The 21,653-nt window shown below is 37.3% G+C and overlaps 1 protein-coding gene and 2 pseudogenes across 10 annotated transcripts; 1 reads left to right on the top strand and 2 right to left on the bottom strand.

Moving 5' to 3' along the window:
- Nucleotides 1-915: 915 nt before the first annotated feature.
- On the top strand, nucleotides 916-2,992 carry LOC148862655 (aldehyde oxidase GLOX pseudogene; annotated as a pseudogene). Its single transcript, XR_016110248.1, has one exon. The product of XR_016110248.1 is annotated as an aldehyde oxidase GLOX pseudogene (transcript).
- Nucleotides 2,993-3,822: 830 nt separating this feature from the next.
- Nucleotides 3,823-13,450, bottom strand: LOC148862656 (E3 ubiquitin-protein ligase RGLG2-like). Of its 8 annotated transcripts, none has more exons than XM_088980858.1 (12): nucleotides 12,999-13,450; nucleotides 11,880-12,239; nucleotides 9,497-9,581; nucleotides 9,281-9,421; nucleotides 9,079-9,192; nucleotides 8,887-8,984; nucleotides 5,680-5,759; nucleotides 5,497-5,602; nucleotides 5,254-5,381; nucleotides 4,942-5,128; nucleotides 4,339-4,395; nucleotides 3,823-4,252 (listed from the first exon to the last, which is right to left on the bottom strand). In XM_088980858.1, the coding sequence occupies exons 2-12, from the start codon at nucleotides 12,153-12,155 to the stop codon at nucleotides 4,172-4,174; spliced, it is 1,353 nt and encodes a 450-aa protein (XP_088836984.1). In that variant the 5' UTR covers nucleotides 12,156-12,239; nucleotides 12,999-13,450; the 3' UTR covers nucleotides 3,823-4,171. The 8 variants fall into 8 exon arrangements, with proteins under 8 accessions (XP_088836984.1, XP_088836979.1, XP_088836985.1 ...); XM_088980853.1 differs by having other exon boundaries at nucleotides 4,942-5,131; XM_088980859.1 differs by having other exon boundaries at nucleotides 12,581-13,203.
- Nucleotides 13,451-18,556: 5,106 nt separating this feature from the next.
- LOC148862657 (E3 ubiquitin-protein ligase RGLG1-like) lies at nucleotides 18,557-21,158 on the bottom strand (annotated as a pseudogene). The gene is made up of 8 exons (XR_016108954.1): nucleotides 21,023-21,158; nucleotides 20,816-20,929; nucleotides 20,623-20,720; nucleotides 19,699-19,778; nucleotides 19,519-19,624; nucleotides 19,302-19,428; nucleotides 19,036-19,183; nucleotides 18,557-18,890 (listed from the first exon to the last, which is right to left on the bottom strand). The product of XR_016108954.1 is annotated as an E3 ubiquitin-protein ligase RGLG1-like (transcript).
- Nucleotides 21,159-21,653: the final 495 nt, after the last annotated feature.

The following is a 21,653-nucleotide window of genomic DNA, read 5'->3' on the forward strand; positions in this document are numbered from 1 at the left end:
TCTAAGATTGAAAGAGGCTGTTCAAACAGTGTGAGCATGCACTTGTACTGACTGAAGCCGATCTCTGTCCAAACATATGGTCATACTCATGATCATCCGGTGGGCTGGTGGGCTGGCTGATCCACCTAGTTTATACGTTCAGGGGCATCAATTTCAATGACGGACCATCCCAGCAACAGCCAGCATGCGACGAGATTAGGGTGAGAGTAAAGACCAAACAAGATTAGAGATACATCTAGGCCCGTTCGCTTTTTGGTAAGTTACTAATCCGAGTAAATGCATCTACTCATATTCTTTTATTTTCCATATAAATAAGGTAATGACCATTTTAGCCCTAGGCGAAAAGGTTATTTATCCACCTAAGAGATAGGTTTCTTGATCAATGAGAATCAAAATTCAATTGACCAATTTCTACATCTCAATTTCCAAAAAAAAAAAAAAAGAACCACCACTAATGTTTTCACCACTCATTGGTCTGATAAAAAAAAAACATAAAATTATTTTTATTTATGAAAATTGAAGTTAATGAATGATAAACACGTCAGGGCATTCATGACTAAAAAGAAAAAAGAAAATCCGTCGCTCCCAAAATTTAATCTTATAATTAAAAAATATGAGGTGGTTCTTCTTACCCCTTTTTAATTTGAGTTTTGTTTTTACCAATTTTTAGAGAAATCCGGTTTGGTTTTCCTCCGGGTTGTGAATGAATCACCGGTTCAAGTGGCCTTGGTCCATAATTTAAACCAACTATACGTCTATACTTGATCCATATTCTCACTTCATAGTAACCTGAACCTCTTTCCAAGAGCGTTTGCATGAATTCAGAATTCAGACCGCAGTACTGATGGTGTAAGACATTTGACACCACCGGAATAATCGTAACCATTTCCAATGCATGAACCCTCCTCTCAAAAATCGGATCTTCACTAAACACATTATTCGAGTTTAATTAGGATCGAGAGTCTTCGCTCTTCAGCTCTTTGATTTGATTCAGAGTTCAGACAAGAAAATTAAGAAACAAATATGAAAGTTATCAATAAGAAGAGGCTCTTCTCTGCCAAATCTATGCCCACCATCCTGCTCTTCTTCCTACTTGTACGTAGTGCAGCTGGAGGGCCACCACCAGGAGCAAAGAGAGGCAGATGGCAGACTCTCCTAAACAACACTGGCGTAGTAGCCATGCATACGGCCTTAACCCATCGCAACACCGTCATGATATTTGACCAGACCCGAGCTGGGCGGTCGGGATACCCTGTTCGTCGAAGTCACTACGATGGAAGTAGGTGTGTGCCCTCTTCCTGGAACCCATCTGTAGACTCCTGCTGGGCTCACTCAGTTGAGTATGATATCGAGGGCAACACCATCCGAGCTTTAAACCTTGAAACTGATACCTGGTGCTCCTCGGGTACCTTCTTGAGCAATGGAACCCTCCTCCAGACGGGTGGACATGGCCATGGCTACCGAAGAATCAGATACTTTGATCCTTGCTCCGACCACCGGTGTGATTGGAGATCGCCAGAAGCTCTCTTATTGGCTGACAACCGATGGTACGCGTCCAACCAGATACTCCCCGAGAAGGATAGGGTCATTATCGTGGGTGGTAGAAGGGTCTTCACTTACGAATTTTTGCCCAAATTATTATCTTCTAGCAGTAGCAGCAGGGAAAGGTCATTTTATCTCCCCCTCCTACGCCAAACCAACAACCGAAAGGAAGAAGGCAACAATCTCTATCCATTCCTTCACCTCTCATCCGATGGAAATCTATTCATCTTTGCAAATCGGGATTCAATTCTTCTTGATTATAGGCGAAATAAGGTGGTGAAGACCTTCCCCAGGATGCCGGGTGGTGGATCAAGGAACTACCCAAGCTCTGGTTCTTCGGTTCTAATCCCTCTAGACCACACTGATGGGTTCCAGAAGGTGGAAGTCATGGTATGTGGAGGTGCCACCACAGGAGCTTACACGGCCGCAAAACGAAAGACCTACTTGAAGGGATTGAGCTCTTGCGGCAGAATTGTGATCACAGAACAGAAACCCAGGTGGGAAATGGAGGAAATGCCAGGTCCTCGTCTTTTACATGACATTTTGATTCTGCCAACCGGTAACATACTGATCATCAATGGCGCGACACACGGATGTGCAGGGTGGAACAATGCAGCAAATCCATCTCTGGAGCCTTACCTATACAAGCCAAACAAATCGTTGGGCAGAAGGTTTTCTGTACTGAAGTCCACAAAAGTAGCTCGGTTATATCACTCGTCGGCCATTCTTCTGCCTGACGGAAGAGTTTTGGTAGCAGGAAGTAACCCTCATGCTAGGTATACCTTTAAGGACGTGAAATTTCCCACTGAACTGAGATTACAAGCATTTATCCCATACTACATGGACCAGTACTTCGATGGTAGAAGGCCAAATAATCTGTCGATACACTACTCTAATGGCGGGTACGGTGCTCGATACCGTGAAGAGTTTACCATCAAGTTTCGGCTTGATCTGCAGAGAGAACCGGACAAGGACAGCATCAAATTTAGTGCGTATTCGCCCCCCTTTACGACTCATGGTGTTTCTATGAATCAAAGGATGTTGAGGCTCAAGTGCAAGAGTGTAGTTGGAGAGGACGGTGGGTGGATGAGAGCTGTTGTTGAAGCTCCTCCCTCTCCAAACGTTGCACCTTCTGGTTATTATTTGCTTACAGTCATTAATGGTGGAATACCAAGTATAGCACAGTGGGTTAGATTTATGCAAGAGGACTAATAAAAGCCCTAAGCTAAGGCCCAACAGGGTTGTCTATTTTGTCTTCAATTTTGCGTCGTTGTATGTATGACGTAAGTAAAATGCATGATAAATGAAAATGGATGGTTGTCTTGAAAACGTTTATGGCTTTGCAGTTGTAAGTTGGCTTTCACAATCATATTGCCAAAACCCAAAAACGCTTATTGCTCAATGTAAACACTAAACAGTATGAGAATTAAATTCATAGGCATTATATCAACTGATTTTCCTTCTTTTTTTTTCATTTCTAAGCACCGTTGTGTTTGCAGTTTTATGGACCAACTGCTTATATCATTCAAACTGTTGGTTTTCATTGCTTATTGCTCACTGAACTTTTGGCTTTGTGGGATGGCCCATCCAAAATGTTTATAGCAATTTTTATGGTAAAATAAAATAAAAAAAAGGAAAAATTCAAAGGGTCAATTTTTTTTCATGGTGCAGCTATTTTCATAGCCTATTCGATATTCTTACAGGTTATGGCCACGTTTGTAAATTTGCAAATATTTAAAAGTAACTCTTCTCCTGAGACTTGAATTTCATTTTCCTATAAGTTTGGATCCCTATTATTCTACATGCAACCAAAGAAAGCATTATTAGTTGGTATTAGAAATACAATGGCTAGTCAGTATTCACCATCTGGACATGGAGCGAATGGAAGTTTCAGGACCGTTTTGACAAAAGATAATGAAAATTGATCACAAAGGGCAATTTTTATTATTCATAAGTGTAGATCAAGAATGTTATCATCTCTCATGAAGTATAACAAGCTGAACCTTCAAATTTACAAGTGCCCCCACTTAAGGAGTATTAAGTATTTAACCAAAAACACTCGCCTGTGAGAAGACGAAATATACTCTGAACATGGAATCATGTAATCACGATGACGATTGACGAGACATCATGTCTCTACAGGTCTGATCGCGAGAATAGGATTTAGCTATCCACAAGATTCTCACTTGATGCATCACGCAATATTTGAAATTTCTTGAGACTGCATCTCTCGAAACTCAGAATTTCTGGTCGTCCAAAATCAAGTAAATGGGATGATCATTATTCTGGAGTTTTTTTTTTTTTCATTCATTTTCCCCTTCCGCGGAAAACAATCAAAATAAGCCAGTCACTACCGCCCACCAAATAAAAATAATAACAATAATAAAGTAACAGACAACAGCGTGCAGCTCTCTTGTAAATGTCAATGACGCTCAACACTAGGATTTAAAAACTAGAGAAATGTACAAGCTACCACATTTGATGATTATCTGCCCCTACAATCCATGGACTTGGTATGTAAAAAACTGAGCCAAAAACCGAACACCAGAGAGTTTATCATTTCAACTGAGAAGAATTTACAAAGAATCTTGACATCGGTAGTTGCTTCGGTTGTGGAGCTGAGAAATGCTTAATAAAGCCTTATTCTGGTTTGGATTGGACTACGGCAGATGGGACATAACTGAAGGTCTGGTCCACACTCGCAGCATGTCTGTGGCAATGATTCCTAAACATGTTAGCTTGGCCCTTAATTTTTGTTCACAATCTCATTAAAGACCAAGTGAATAGTGAAATTACCCGGTGGCCACAGCCAAAAGCCATGTCGTTTGGATTGGTGAGGCAAATAGGGCAAACCTGTTCAAGTCCACAACAATGACTCCCAAATTTCACAGAACCTTCAAATAAAACATGCATGCATTTACATATTACAAGCAATAGACTTTTGAGGTCTCCCCAAAATGACCTTATTATTCAGCGGTCAATTGCGTAGATGGACAACATGGATAACTCAGACCATTAATATGGATTAACCACATGTTCCTTTCCCTGGTCCACCCGCCAGCTTTTTGCTTCCAGCATCTACTGGACCTCTTTCCCTCTAGTCAATAACAGTTTCGACTCAACAATTTAAAGACTACCCAAATAGGGGGCTTTGTTTCCACCAAAAAAGAGAGAGAGGGATTTGTTGTGAAACATTGCAGGAGCTGTTGAGCTGAGACTGACCTAGATATTTGCTAGATGACTCATGTAGCAACATGTCCATTAACGGTCCAGTTTCAGTAGCAGCCACAGCCAATATGCAAATGACTCTATCATGATCAAAGCAAAAGCCAGGAAACAAAAGTGCAGGAGCCAGGAGACGCCACATTTTATCAAATATAAGAGTTCTGGTAATTCTACCTGGTTATCAGAAATTGAAGTTGCTGGGGGAGCGGTGCCCATTGGTGCATCATGTCTACCATAGGAAGATGAACTCTGCTGGAAACTGTTTGTGCGAGAAGGTTTTAAGCCACTGTGGTTAAATGAAGCTGCACCATAAAGAGGTGGGGGCAGAGGAACTCTGTCAGGAGCCCTCCCTCTTCGACGACTACTTGAGCAACAGAAAAGGAGAAAACTTAGCTTATGCATTTAAGCATCAATACATGTATACACGCCAAAAGAAAGAGAACATGAAATTCAGATAAAGCAAGTAGGAACAGGTTCATTTATTACCCCAATATATTAAGCTCTATTGTTGCTTTATATTGAGAAGGTATTTCCATCAAGGCTGCAAGAGCAAATTCAGTCTCTTTTCTGGAAACTGGAATGTTCTTTGACATAATTTCTGTAAAATTCACAAACTGAACAGAACAAGAAAAAGGTGATCATTCCCAACCGTATTTCTTGATAATATAATTTCCAACACAGAAACCAACAGATAATGACATGGAAGAGATAGGAAGTAACATGTTGCACCTGGAAATTATCAAAAGCCCTCTGAGGAATATTGTCATCAAATTCCCTCATCATGTCCCACGGCCCATCTCCGACTCCAACCAAAATAATTGACAAGGGGTACTCACTGCAAGAAACAACTATATTAGAATGTTGATTGCCAACTAAATAAATAAATGATTGATAAAGGGAAAAAACTATAACCTTGCTTCCACAATTGCTTCAACAGTCTTTTGCTCCTGGGGACTTAGCTGACCACGCTCTGTATCAACACTTCTTGTTACCTGTAAAATCAAGGTTTCTCTCAGATGTAATTGGAATAGTAAGCAAATAGCTAAATGAAACAGATCTTGCTGTCATGGATGGCAACGCACAAAGATTGGCAAATTAATAAAATTATGATTTGGAGGTAATACAAGGATGTTATTACTGAAATCCCCACCCCATTGGTAATTGCAGTTTATCTCTCAGTTCTCTATATAATTATTATGATTATCTGCTTGGTCCTTTTTTCATGACATCACTATCCAGAACCAACTAATCCTATTTAGTCAGAACAAAACCCTCTTTCCAGAACTCCTTGGTCCTGACAGCACATGCAAAGAGTGAACCTTCTTCAAAGCCACATACACCTATCATCTTGGTAGGCCGATAAATAAATCTAATTCTAAGAAAGCCTTCTGATCCTACAACATAATATCTTCCTATTAATCTTACAAGTTGGAGTTCACTTTGGGTAGCCAACCTCAAGCCAATCAAAACCTGCCAACCTCACACATGTTTTAATGAATCTTAAACATCATAACACATGATCATAGCATTTACTTAAAAAAATGGGCCAAGTGGATGATTTTGATTTGCCTGAGTAATAGTCGTCAAAGTGTACAAGTGATTCTTGGTGACAGTCTAGGTACCTAAGCAAAATAATTTTGCAAATAAAGAACCAAATTCTACGTCACTTCCCTGGTTTCTATACTAATCGGCATGCATATAAATTGGAAAAAAAATATCAATGCTTTTTAAATAATATTTAATTTCATCTCAAAACATGACCAATAATTATTATATAAAAGATAATAGCCTTTTTTCAAACCCCAAAATTTACTCCAGGTGGAGGGGCAGCCACCTTAAATTTTATAAAAAAGCAATAAAAGATAATAAATAATAGCTATTAGATCATTTAATTTGAATATTTCAAACATATAATAATAAGTAATTAATAGAAGAATTACATGTCAAAAATTATTAGCAACTAAAGAAGGCTATAATTTTATACTGATAAAATATTTATGAGAGCTAGAGAGTAATTAAAAGGGAAAAAAACAAGGGGTCAATCCCCTTTTCTATTTTATATGAGAGAGATAATAGGGAGAGCAAGTGATTGCAGGAAAAAAAAGAAGATGACTTTTTATACTTTCTCTCTTCTTTAGAGATCCCGAAACAGAGAATAAATAATATATGATATATGATGCAATGTATCAAAACACATACTAATAAGATGCAGCCATAGTAACAATATTGAAATAAGTTGTCTGCATCAATGTGAGTCAACCAATTGTGTCATGCACAAAAAAAATCAAAAAATAAAAAGAAAAAAAAAAACACACAAAAACCAAGTGACCAGTTTATGGGTTAAATGATTCAACAGTTCAACTGTCTAGATCGATGGGCCATTGACCAAATCAATAATTATGTTATATGACAGTCAGATGTTAACCAAAGCAGAATTTGATCAGGTCACTGGGTCACCAGTCCAACCTGCTTGGTAAGACATGGCTTTCATTCTAAGCACCCCAGCAAGGGCACCTTGTCACCTAGGGAGTATATAGGCAAGTGCCTAAGTGACACCTTAGCAACTATGGCCCAAGGCAGCCTAGCATACCCCAATAGGTTGCAATCATAGGGCCTGTTTGATAATTGGAATTATCATCGGACTTTGGAACTCCAATATTGGAATTGAAATTCTTAGAATTATAATTTCCAGAATTGGAAATTAAGTTTTTGCACCTGACACAATTGGTAAGGAATTGAATTTGAATATGGAATAGCATGAACTAGGTATAGGTCGCTAATCTAAAGAAAAACTACAAATAGAAATACCCCATCATTAGGGTAAGGCAAAATCACTGACAGTGACCAGATGTGGCTGCAATGTTAACATGAGCAGAAAATGACTACAACAGAAACAGAAAAAGGGCTGCAGAAACAATGATGATGGGTGCAAAATGCAAGAGAAGGGTTTGTCTAGCCAGATGCTAAAGGAGATTTTCTATGGGTGCAGCTGGACTACATCCACCTCAGTAGTTGGGGTTGAACATATTTTCCTTGGGAGATTTTTAAGGGTAGTTCAGGAATTTTATTTTTCCACAGCATTACATCCATTCATGTGCCAGTCTAGTTGTTTCAAGATCTGTCACAAGATATATTAGACAAAGTTACAAAGTAATTCAGAGTCTATGATTTATCCAGTTTTATTGTGTCTAGATTAGGATTGTTTTACTTGCTGGCCTAGGAAGTTGTTAAATTGGTGCAAACTAAAAGGTTGGATTCCATTTGAAATAGAAGTTCAACAAGCCTCAATCTTATGGAGTACAGAAATACAGCTTGTAAGCAAAACTCTTTTTCGAATGAGGGTGATGACATTAATTAAATGTTACAGGCAATTTTTCTTCTTCTTGGTTTGGAGCTGACTCCAAACTAACTTGATTGATCTGACTCCAGCAAGAAGCTTTAGGTGCTGAGTCCTAGATTATTTTATCTTCTTTCCTCATTTTATATAATTGTTTGAGAACTGGTCCATAGATCTAAATCTACTTTGACTTAATTGTTAGACTTGGTTCAACACTGTGGGATTGATCTATATCAGAGAGGTAACAGTTCATGGTACAAATTCAAAAGACCACCACTGGTACTTGCAATGGAGAAGGGAGGGGAGGGCTTTGAGAGAGGTCTGTAATTCAAATTGATCCCCCCCCCCCCGCAAAGAACCAGTGTTTTGCATTCTTATCCTAAACTCCAATTCCTAGAATTGGAAAAAAAAAAAAACAACCCTGCAACACTAATATTTTATGTCATCCCTTGGACTTCAAATTGGACCAATTCCAATCCTAGGAACTGAAAGTGGACACTTCACTTCAGGAAAAAATACAATTCTGCACTAAAATATGCATGTCATCACTTGGACTTGGAATTGGACTAATTCCAAATTCAATCAAGAACCAAATGTGCAACCACTGTACTTCTTAATACAATCTCAGTTGCTATTTCTGGCAGTTTCAGAACCACAAACCATACAATTTGAGTAACTCATATCAAATAAGACATTCATCTCATAATTTAAGCAAACATTGTCTCTTGAAAACCAGTATTTTGCTCAACTAAAATGGGACCTGGAAAAAAATGATGGTATACCTGCCCATCAGCAATTATCAATAAAACATGATACTGGCCACCACTTTGCTCAACAATGGTTACCGCCATTTCAATAATAGGGGCAAATGACGTCGGTCCTGCCACATGAAAACAGAAAACATGGAAAAACTAAAGACCAAATGGCTGAACCTTTTCAAAACCACAATAAAGCAATAAAGGGGAAATAGAAACCTGCTAATCGTAGATTAGGGACTACTTCCCTGTATCGTGTCAATGCTTCTTCAAATCCATTACAGTCTCTCTCATCTGGATAGAAACTGAAGACATCTTGATCATGTGTTGAAGCTGCCAGCACATGAAAGAGAGACATAATCTCTGTGATTAAAATAAAATATGGTAACAATTCACTAAACACATCTTAATAGATAATTACCATCTCCAAATCCAAAACAAGGAATCAAATTATCCTCATCAAATGCACTTAATGTTCTTCCAATAATAGATATTGCTTGCTCGTAAGGATTTTGACTGTCTCCTAGGTGATGCAGGCTTCGCCGGTTGAATGACCTTGCGCCTATTGTTCAGTGCAAGTCAAGCATGTTTCTTACTACTCATAAAAGAAGTTCAAAGCATATAAATGAATTCAAACCTGTCCACTCATTGCTCTTTGTGAAATCAATACCAACAATGAGATTTGAAGACTCGAGGCCAGCCTGTGCAAGGGCTTCAGTGACCTGGAGTGAGGTAAATTTTTATTCAGTATTTGAAGTAAAAGCTAAATTCTTGGTCACTGTTTCCATAAGTGTAAAAGCTCTCTAAAAAATTGAGCAGAAATACACACACAAAATTAGATGATCAAAGTGATCCATAAATTCCTTAAATATGGTAACCAGACAAAATTTTTACAAAAACCTAATACCTATCTAAAGCATCGACAAAGGGGGAAGTGTTACTACTATGAGCAACAAGAAAGGAACCTTCATTCAAAAAAAATTGTTATTTAGTACAAGTATGAAACTGTATTGAGATATCTGTATGATATTCTATTCAAGAATGCAGCCATGACATTTTTACTTTGTTAATGTAGATTCTATTTTAACTTGCTTTACCAGTATAATGTTTTACCTAGATAAGTTAGGGTCATGGAATTTACACTTTTTATCATCAATACAGTCATTTACCTATCAAAGAAATGAAGTGCCCAACTTCGAACAGCACCGATTTTGAATTATCCAGTAAGATGCTGTCTTGTATTAAAAGGAATTCACTCTGGCAACCAATATAAAAGAATTTAAAGGTGAAAGAACACCAGTCAGCAATTGAAGTTGGGAACCAAACAAACTGTAATGACCTACTTTCACAGAACTGTTAAATGTAATCAATGAATGCCAACTAAACTCTAAGGCTGATTTGGATCAGTGTGAAATTGGCATTGGTGATGAAATCTCCTAATCACACACTTCAGGTCCATTTCCTTAGTGGAATGGAATTCAACAGGAAGTGGATCTATACCTTTCAATTTCCAGGTTTGCAGAGAGTAGTCATTGCATTTCAGGGGATCAGTAAAATGGATGAAACTTAAATATAAATGCACTCCCACAATCCAAACATAGTCTAGTTGCATAATTTATGGTTAAATTTAATGTTTTATAATGTTATTAATCCTGCCACATCCAGAAAGTTAGAATATTCAGTTTGTATTTTTGCATTTTTATCCTGAAAATTTCAGGAAGAAAACTCAATATACTTGTGCATCTTCTAGAATTCCACACGACTCATAATTTGTTGTGCATATATTTATTCCATGTTCTCCCTTTTCATTGATCTTCACCCCTTGCAATATGATAATCATATTCCAGATTCTGTATTCCTTGTTGCCAAGATGCTGCAGATTCTATCTAATTTTGTAAAATGACAATGGCAATGGTTAATGCATGACAATATTATTTCCATTGTTATGAATTGGATAGGGGCTACTCCTTGGTTTAATGATAAAATCTCAGACTGGCAAGCATGAGGATATCAGTTCAAGTCTGAGATCAGCCACTTCGTGCAAAAAATGCCACAGGTCCAGGTCCTTATCCAATCCACCCTTCCCAGGACCCTGCAAATCCGGGGCTAACATTGGGGAATGGCCTCTGTTAGGATTAAAATAACTAGTCCGGTTTCTATTCTACTTCAGTAATTTTGGCCGGGCACTAAAAAAAATTATTCAGCTAATGTCTTACTCTTTTCTTTTTCATTGCATTTCATGACTATTGTTGCATTGCACAAATCTGTTCAAGTAAGCATACCAAGTAGTATTATTGGAAAGGCACAGGAGAGGAAAAAGCATTCAGAATCACCTCATTCCATTATTTTCAAAGCCGTTTTTTCTCTATTATTTGACTTGTCATAAGGCACAATATAAACAAGAATATTCAATAAGGCTACAGAATACAGCAAGCCAGGGGAAGTACTCAAACCAGCAGACATGTTTATGTGCCTTGACATGAGGTTTTTGTGAAAAGTGTCTAGTGGAAACTTGCACAAGAAACAAGATGTTTTGCACAAAATCCTTCTTTTCAACAAGTTAACCTCCACCAATTTCAAGTCTCCTAAAGGCCATTATACCAATAGCTGGCAAGACACCAGAAATCAAATATGGTAGAGTGGCGGATGCATGTCCACAACTTCATAACTGAGCATAACACATTATTTTCTTCCAGGGAAGTGGAAATTCTTGGAACTTTCCATTCATAAATGTACCAACACCTTCAGTACAGACATAGATCACAGTTCCAGAGCTTTTTATACAGTAATTATTGGATTCCAGAGTTTTTGCCTGCAGGAGATCTGGGCTCGATTCTACTATCTACTATCATCTAGAATCATTGGCTTCAAACCCTCCTCTTTCCAAATCCTTTCTGGAATCCAATACCCGTGGTTAAACAACAAAGTAACATGCATCAAAGAATTGAAACCGTGCATGACGCGAAAATAACAAAAGAGAGGATGTTCAAAATAAAACATCTCGGAAAGTATGGTCTAACCTGTTCCAAGGAATTGTAGTTATCAGCTATCCTTGAGTACCTCCTTTCCAACTTCCTTCTTGGATCTGGGGGCCGATAATCATAGTTTTCAGGTGGAGGAGTATAGTGATTCTGTGGCGCATAATTTTGCTGAGAAGCATAGTTTTGCTGGGAAGCATAATTTGGATTGTGTGGTGTGTATGGTGACTGTGGATAACCATGACGACCCCATGAAGAACTAGAACCAAAAGAAGAAGACTGTCTCCAACTGGTCGACCTTGAATTTTTACCCCCCATTAACTCTGTGATCTATCCTAATGCTTAACAATTTTGAGCTCTCTAATTTAGAAGAATATACACCAGAGCGACGCAACCAATTACCTACAATACGTAGCAAATTAAACACCATAAAAAATCCTAACAAAGAGAAGCAGAGAAATATTGTCGTTTCAGAGACATGTACTCATTTAACTTCAATTACAACCTAAAGCAAAAAATAATAATAATGATAATAACCTGTTCGAACAGAAACGCAGAAAAAATTCTCTTCTAAAGAAAAATGAGTTTAAATATCGTATTATTTTTTATTGCTTCTAGGTTATAAGGATCTCCGTCAAAGAACGAAAATTCCAGGAAAATTAGAAAAATAGAAGAACAAAGAAGACACGGTAGTTTTCTTCCAAATCTGAACGAAAGACCGAGAAAAAGCGGCTAAGAACGACCTGTTAAAACCGCCGACCTTCGAAGATACATTTAAGGGATAGGTTGAGTCCCCCTCTTCGACGCTCCTTAACTGCTCGCTAGATAGGGGCTAAAGAGTAACAAAAACCAGGAGACTCCAAAGAAGGCAGAGAAGCAGTGCCAGATGGCTTATGAATTAGGAAGAGACCAACACGCAACGGGACTCATTTTCCACGCTTATTCATTAAAATTTTTTGAATAATAAATGAAGATAATACACAAACGCAACTTCACATGCAAGGAAAGGAAGTAGGGAGAAAGAGGCGAGTCAAATAGAAAAACTTGCCCAGTTCGAACTCCACCTAATGTTCATGTCTATATCCATATCTCTTAAAAATAGAAAAGAATCACAAATTTATCCGAAGAATGAATTTTCCAAGAAAAGACAATCAACTCGACCTAAATCCTGCTGCCATCGTCGTTATATCATTATAGTGCCTCTGTTCTGATTCTTTTGAGCCATAGCAGACGAGAAAACCCTAATTCCTTCAACAAATTCACCGCTATTCTGTCAGAAAAATCTCCTCGAGGTAACAAGCTTTCTTGTACCTCGATGACAACAACTGATGAGTTTCTGCAACAATTTCTCCATCGTTTTCCTTCCTTCTTCTTTTTCGTTTTCGTCCTTAACAAGGTTCCGCCTCTATCGGTGTATGTCTATTGTCTATCCATCCTGGAAGGATCGACAGTAGGCGAATAGCTGTGCCTGTAAGTGACAGGTCAGGAGATGCTCCTCCACTGTGCAGTCAGCCAGAAGCCTATAATGGTAATTTTGCATGGCACCTAAAGCGAATAGCCTTTTAACTTTTTCAACTTTGAAGAGTTTCTTACACAAAGATAATTGCTTTCCCGAAGTTTCTCCGAACAATGGCCAGAGCTTTTAAACAAGGGGAGCACAACACGAGGGTTTCTTGTCATTTAATGCATATATAATAGTATTAGGACTAATGATGAGGAGTGCGCTCCTTTTAAATAAAAAGGGATGAGGACGATTGTGTCGTGCCCTGCCAAAATGATTTTTTGGAATGTTTACCTGATGCTTATGTAGCGTTTGATAAATTTGAAATTTTAACTGCATTCGGTAATGTGTAAATATTGTTGATATCATCCTGTAATACAGTGTTTTTCTATATTTAGATGGTCATGTTCATAAAATAGCGTGAATAAGGATGGGTCATTCTCTAATTTATCATCTATATTATTTTTTTGTTGATGTTTCCTATGGGGTGGATAGTTTGTAGGAATGTTTCATTGGAATGCATATTTGTTATATTGGTCTAATTACTCTCATTTTATTTAATCTTTTAATAATTTTTAATATTTTTATTAATAAAATAATATTTATAATGTTAATTCTATCACTCTTTTTTATCAACCTTCCAACATTTGAAATTTCCTACTTTTACTATTTTATCCTTAAAACAGACTATTTGGTAATTTTGAGTTCAATTTGCATTATTTCATAACAAATATTTTGTTAAATTCAAAATAATATTAAAAGTATGAGTAAATTATAAAATATAAAAAATAATATATTAAAATAAGAATAAAATTGAAAAGTACATATAAATTTATAAATTAAAAACAAATTATTAAAAGCTAAAATAATTATGAAAATAGTAATAAAATCCATGAAGTAATGAAAAAACTATTTAATAATTATAAATTATTATATTAAAAATATTGAAATAACTAATAATTAATAAAGATTAAAATTATTAATAATTGATGTAAATACAAATTATAAAACTAAAATAAATTATTAAAATAAGAATAAAATCAGAAAATACATATCAATTTATAAATTAAGAATTAAAATATTAATAAAATCTATTAAGTGATTAAAAAATATTTAATATTAGAAAATTAATATAAAAACTATTAATGTAATTAATAATTAATAATAATTACTAAAATTAAAATAATAAATAATTAATTTAGTGTACATTCGAACACCATTGCTGAAACAGGGCTGTTGCAACTACGGGAAAATAGGGGGGAGAGAGAGGGATAGGGAGATTGATCGCCGGTGTTGAGAGTTACAGCAGTGATGGCGGGAAGACAGGTGGAGAGAGAGGAATTGAACGCCCAATGGTAGGAAGAGAGTAAAGAGAGAATGAGAGAGAGTGAGGGAAATCGAATGCCGCTAGTAGTGGTAGTTGCGAGAAGGCAAGGAAGACAGGCGGAAATGAATTTTCCATCACCGGCAACTATAGGTTTTTTCGAGCTCTCCATTGTTGTTTCCCTTTGTGTTCTCCGTTTCTCTCCCTTTGCTGTCACAGCTGTCCATTATCGTAGATCGCTAGAATCGCTGGAATATAGGTTTTTTCGTGTTCTCCATTGCCGTTAATTGCTGGAATATAGATCGTGGGAAGAAGGGAAACCTAAATTTTGAAGAGACTTGTCCGCTACATCGGTTTGGAGCTCGAGTGTGAATAAATTTGGGTCAAACTTTTGAACACACATGAATGTGTTGAGTCATGGCCCGCCGTCTAAACACTTCAGATCTGAAATTTCTGAAATGCAATTTCAGATCAACTTTTCAGATGTATACTCAAAAACTTATAAAATCTGAAAAATAATATTTTCAAATTTCAAACCTGTTAAAAGCGTTATCAAACGCCACCTCAATGCCCAACGGTGTGACAACGGAATTATTGGGGGCCGTTATCATTTATCAGTTGCCAATTAGGCACCCGATTATGAGTTATGACAATTCTGAACCAACTGCAGGTACCGGACCAAAACATCAGCATCTTGGTGACATTCGACGATATAGAGATTTTTCATGTGTTGACTCTAAAATGATTATCATCCGATGGGTAACAAGTTGTCGTTGGTCATGAAACAACCATCACCCACCATGTGATGTAGATTGGTCAAATACATCATTAAGGAACAATTGGATAAGAATAAAGAGATACTTAGGTCAAATTTTCGTTTCATGGGAAGATTAATGGAATAACAAGATCTACCGTCAACTGTGGGCACTGCAGAGAGATTGGTTGGACCAGCATTTTGGATCCGTGAAAGGTATTTAACTAATTATATTCAGGGGTGTTTTGTAGGTGTTTTGCGGCTTTTCTACGTTATCGTTGACCCTCCATCAATCAACGGTCCTCCACGTTGCAACCTTTACCATCCCAGTACACGTTGAGACCGGATCCGCTCCTCAGACAAGACGTTTCACACCGATCACACATGCACATTCTACCATGCATTAGAGACATCTCCCGATTATCCCGTATTTATAAGTTATTATTTATGGGAGATATTCCCAATGCATGGTTGATGTATCTGTGAGGCGCCCATGTGCGAGGAATAGATCCCGTTCGTTACACCTTCGCTCCTCACAGAACCTGCTTCACACACCAACTCCATAGTAATTGCATCCGCACATCAATAATATTTCTCGTATTTGTATGTTGTGATTTATCGGAGAGACATTGTTTACTGAGAATGATGCTTGGGGAACATTTTCTAATAATATATATTGAATTGGACCAGTTTAAGACTTAATGATCAAGTATTATTGGATTGTATTGGACCTAGTCCATTCATGATAGATTTATATTGGATTGGGTCAGATTAGAACCAATGTCTGATATATTGATAGAAGATAAGAGTACAAGTGTCAATGGACCAAGTTTGAGTTGAAACCAATCTGAATTAAAATCAATTTGAACAGATTGGCCCATACCTCAATGGATCATCTACCAACAAAACAAGTTCTAGTATTCTATCAATAAGATTTGATACCACACTTCTTATCATGAGACTGGGACTCCTCGTGTATGAGATATATAGTGTCGGATCATGTTGATAGGATGTTGGAATGTCTTCCATTGATAGGTGATCAGACCTGGTTCATACATTGAATTGAATCGATCTGAAATGATTAAAAGTGTCATTCCATTGTACGGGTGATATTCCATTGTTCCCGATGTGTGGCTGTAAGTGCTATGAGGTTGGTATAAGGAATGCTCCATTAGATGCAACTGTGACAAATATGATGATCCATTTGGTTCGTAGTTGGAATCAGAATCGGAATTGGAACTGGAATTGAAATCCTCTGGAATCGGAATGGTCCATTCCCATAATCTGTTTGGTTTAAAAAGGAATGGGAATTGGAATAAGATTTCATTCCCAATGGAGGGTCAAGGGATGACCATTCTATGAAACGGGGGAATGCCATTCTAGAAGGAATGGAAGTGGAATTCCGATTCCATCCAACTAAATAGTTGGAATTAGAATGGACTATTCCGATTCCGATTCCAGACTCTTATTCCCGCGAACCAAATGGGGCCCGAATGCACTGTGAGATTGGTATGAGAAGCGCTCTTTGAGGTCCAAATCCAAATTTAGACAAGACGGAATCTTCTCCTCACATGCACATCCACCGTGCATTGAGAACATCTCCCATGAATAATAATTGATAAATACGGGAAATGTTCCCAATGCATGGTAGGATGTGCATGTGAGACGCCAAGTGTGAGAAGCAGATCTGGTCTCAATTTAGACTAATGGTCCCGCATAGAACTAGTCGTTGTCCAGGTGGCAGAAAGACCCCCGACTTCAAGCAGTGGATCACGACACAGAATGACAGAAATATGCGGGTGTTGGGCTTTTGAAAAGCTGGAATGGAATGGGTCAAGGATGTAGGTGGGGTAGGGTCATCTGGCTGAGATGTCCACCACAACAGCCCAACTCTCCAATACTTTTTTTATTAGGCACTCTTATTTTCATACCACATGTGGTGACGTAGTATGCTTGCTTTCTTAAATTCTAAGCTTTCACATTACATATTTCTCTTATTGCATGCCGACAAATTGGTCTTATCGATAGAAAAAGTTGGATCTGCAGACCTCAATCTGAACTATTTTGTCGTTTCAATACTATCCTAATCGGCCGCTAACTTGGGCTGGGCTGAAAATTCAAACCAAGCTTGACCTCATGCTCAATCCCAGTCCAACCTGAAGTCAATGCCCAACTTTGCCGATCCAAGTTCGGCCCAAGTTAAACCTAATATAACTAGGCTCCAGCTTTCTTTTTTTTTTTTTTATCAGCATTCAGCAACTAGGCTCCAGCTTGTGCACATTGATTAGGTCTGTAACTGAAAGCCATCATACTCATGTTTCGCACTTTTACGGTTTTACCCCAAGTTCCCAACATAGAAATGGAATGTGATTAGTGAATATACCCTAGAATGTACAGGGTAAAATGTTATATGACATTTTTCCTGTATACATATATTCATTAACATAAATATAGTTCATGTTGCATGAGACTTGGTTCAATTTGGGCTTAAACTGCTTTAAGACTAACTCCAGCCCAACCCAAGTTTTCAGGCCCAGGCCAATTTTTTGTTAAACTTTGTGTCTAAAATGGTAAAAAGTGCCAGTTTAATTAACATGTAAGCAGGTTTATAGGTAATTATAGATGTTAAATGTATTTGGATCTTATCAACTCAACTCGGTTAGCCTAATTAATAATCATTTTGGTTCTAGGTCTGGTATTATAGACCCTATAGGGTCTGCTTCAGGACTGGCTCTACATAATTTTATTATCAGTTCGGGACTGGGTCCAACCTGTCCCAGACCAGACCTTGCATTGACAACTCTAGCCCAGACGCAATCCAATAATATCTGTCATTTGTAAGTAACTGAAACGGGCTAGAAATCCACCCTAATAATCTCAACAGTACTGACCTATAAAAATATAGGTAGGATTCTAACATCAATATTATCTTCACAAAGTCCAGCATCTGTAACTTGCAGGTTAACGTGTTTCAGATCTATTATGTTCTTGAGCATTAATGCTTCATGGTTCTGTTTGTCTAGTTTGATATTTTATTACTTTGAAGTGCTATGTATCAGAATGTTGAATTTTGAATAACATTTTCAACATTGTACACCACCCCATGCAATGCAGATTTTTCTCATTATCAAAATACACTATAATTCTCAATTTCTTGGATCTCTTCTCAATGTATCCAAAAATGCACCATCTAATTTACCAACACCATACTATTTTCAAACTTTGTGCATTTGTCAGTATAACATCTTCAATATAGCTTTATTCTGATTTCAATTGATTTTCGGCAGATAGGGCAAAATTGAAGTTCTTCACCGCACTTGCAACACGTCTGCTAAAATTAATTATAACATATTAACTAAATATCTTTCCAGTTGTTCAAAGTAGCCTAATAACTGGAGAATTACAGAGCTGCATTGCCTGATGCCCACAACCAAAGGCCATGTCCATCCGATCAGTAATGCAGATGGGGCATTCCTGTACAAACCCATTAGAAAAGAATATATCAATTCTTGCCACAATGCTCATATCTCAACAACAAGATATATGCAATCAATTGCATTTTCCTCTAATCTCTATCAAGAAGAAAGGGGAACACTTATTCTGGTAATGGACTGTGTACCAAGTCATCAAAGACAGCACTAGGGGGAGCCGTGGCAACAGGTATGTCATGTTCACTGTAAGAATGTCCATTCTGCTGCAAGGATGAAGGTCCATCATAAAGAGGTGTGAGCAAAGGAACCCTATCAGGAGATTCCCCTCTTGGGTGACTGCTTGAGAATGGAAAATGGAAAGAATAGGTCAGTTAAAATATAGCATCTAAGACTAGCACAACTTTCATACTGAGTGAGAACATCAAAAGCGATGCCGAACAAGTACGTTTAATACCCCAATATACCAAGCACCATTGCTGCTTCATATTGAGATGGTATTTCCATCAAGGCTGCCAGAGCAAACTCTACCTCTTTTTTCTGAATTGGGATATTCTTTAACATGATTTCTTAAAATTTACAAACTGAACAAGCAAAAGAAGTTTTTGTCTTCAATTCATAAATGGCAGATATTACAAATAGCAGAATGCAAAGTACCAAATAAAGCATAGTACCTGGAAGTTATCAAAGGCACGGGCAGGGATGTTATGATCGAATTCTCTCATCATGTCCCAAGGTCCGTCCCCAACTCCAACTAAAATAATTGACAAGGGGAATTTACTGAAAAAAGAAAAGAGAAGTATTTAAGAATGTGAATTGCCAAGAAAAATCCAGTAAAGAACATAGGTCATTACCTGGCTTCCACAATTGCATCTACAGTTTTTTGTTCCTGTGGGCTTAGTTGCCCATGTTCTGTCTCAACACTCCTTGTTACCTGTGAAGAAAAGGTTTCTTTCAGATTCGCACTCCTTGAAAATGGTAGGATATTCATGATTGGCAATCCACCTACGCATATTAAGGCATAATCAAGCTTGTCATTGTAAGTTAATTGCCGATTATATTGTTCTACTGTTCAAAGACCTGGAATCAGCAACAATAGAACATATCCATGGGAAAATCTCCATCTTGAGTGTGTTTCAGTTAACCTTTTAGTGCTCCCTTACAACATAAATGCATTCCACAATTGGCTAAATTGTGTTTTATATACAAAAAGACCAATTCTGGCCTTTCAATTTCTCTCCCTTTTAGTGCTTAGTTACAACTTCTGATTATTCTATAATTTTATTGCAAAACTAATACAATCTGTTTTTCTTATTGTTGGATTTCAATCTATTTTCTAGACTTGCAAACTATTACTTTTTATTCAACTAGGTTGTATGATCCGGGGTCTCACAATCAATATTATACAAACTATGTAAAAAGAAAGCATCCTAGCAAGTATATTGCCCATAATATCTTCTTGTATAATGCTTGATCCGTGGTGTTAGAATCCAATGTAAGAATACGACTGAGCTACCAAATCAGAAGTCATTTCAAAATTCATGCAAAAACAACATTCCTTCAAGAGCAAAGTTCTTTTTTCAAACTTAATAGAATCTGAAGCATTGCTTGGTGCAATGATAAAACCTTAGCTTGACAAGCATATGAACGTGGGTTTGAGTCTGAAAATAACCACTTTGTGGAAGAAAGATACCATAAGATTAGGTCCATTATCCTAAATTTCTGGGACCAGCATCAGGTAATGGCCTTTTAAAAAGAATGAATGATAGAAAATATACTTGCCCATCAGCAATCATCAACAAAACATGGTGCTGACCACCACTTTGTTCAACAATAGTCATAGCCCTTTCAATGATGGGTGCAAATGATGTTGCTCCTGCACAAGATAATGGAAAACCATATTTGATAAGAATCAAAACAGTTAATTTATTCAAAACAAAAATAACGTAAGGAAGAGAACTAAATATCAACCTGCTAATTGTAGATGGGGGACTAATTGTCTGTAACGCACCAAGACCTCCTCAAATCCAACACAAGATCTCTCATCTGGATAGAAACTGAAGATGCCTTGATCTTGTGTTAAAGCTGCCAAAGTTGACAAGAGGGACACCATTATCTCCTTTATCCAGATAAAATCTACCAATCAAGTTGCTAATACACATTTTCAAAAGAAACTACCATCTCCAAATCCAAAGCAGGGAATCAAGTTATCTTCATCGAATGCACTTAAGGTTCTCCCAATAATTGACATTGCTTGCTCATATGGATTTTGAGTGTCCCCAATATGGTGCTGGTTCGGATGGTTGAATGACATTTTACCTAGTTTTCATTGCATGTTAAGCATGTTGTTTACTAAATAAAAGAATCTCAAAAGCATATAGATGAGAGCAAACCTGTCCACTCATTGCTTTTTGTGAAATCAATACCAATAATGAGATTAGAATACTCAAGCCCGGCTCGTGCAAGAGCCTCAGTGACCTGAAGAGAGGTAGGTACTTGGTCATCTCATCATTATAACATGATTGAAGAATAAAAAATTCTGAACCATTCAAGCTTAGTCAATCAGCAATCAAAAAGCAAAATTGTAGATTTTGTATAATCAGTAATTTCTTACTAATAAAAAATTAAACAAACAATGACAGATCCTCAAGATATCTTAATTACCTTAACATAACTTCAGCAAAAACAACTGTTCTAGTCCATGTGTGCTTATTACAAAGTTACAAACAAGAACTAAAATCTTAATTCCATTGAATTTCCTATTAGGCTCCTTCTCTATAGTAGATTTTGAAAAAAATTCAACCTGAAA

This window comes from Nelumbo lutea, chromosome 3 (genome assembly GCF_056320005.1).
Source record: "Nelumbo lutea isolate HS-2025 chromosome 3, American lotus-T2T, whole genome shotgun sequence".
Taxonomy (NCBI): domain Eukaryota; kingdom Viridiplantae; phylum Streptophyta; class Magnoliopsida; order Proteales; family Nelumbonaceae; genus Nelumbo; species Nelumbo lutea.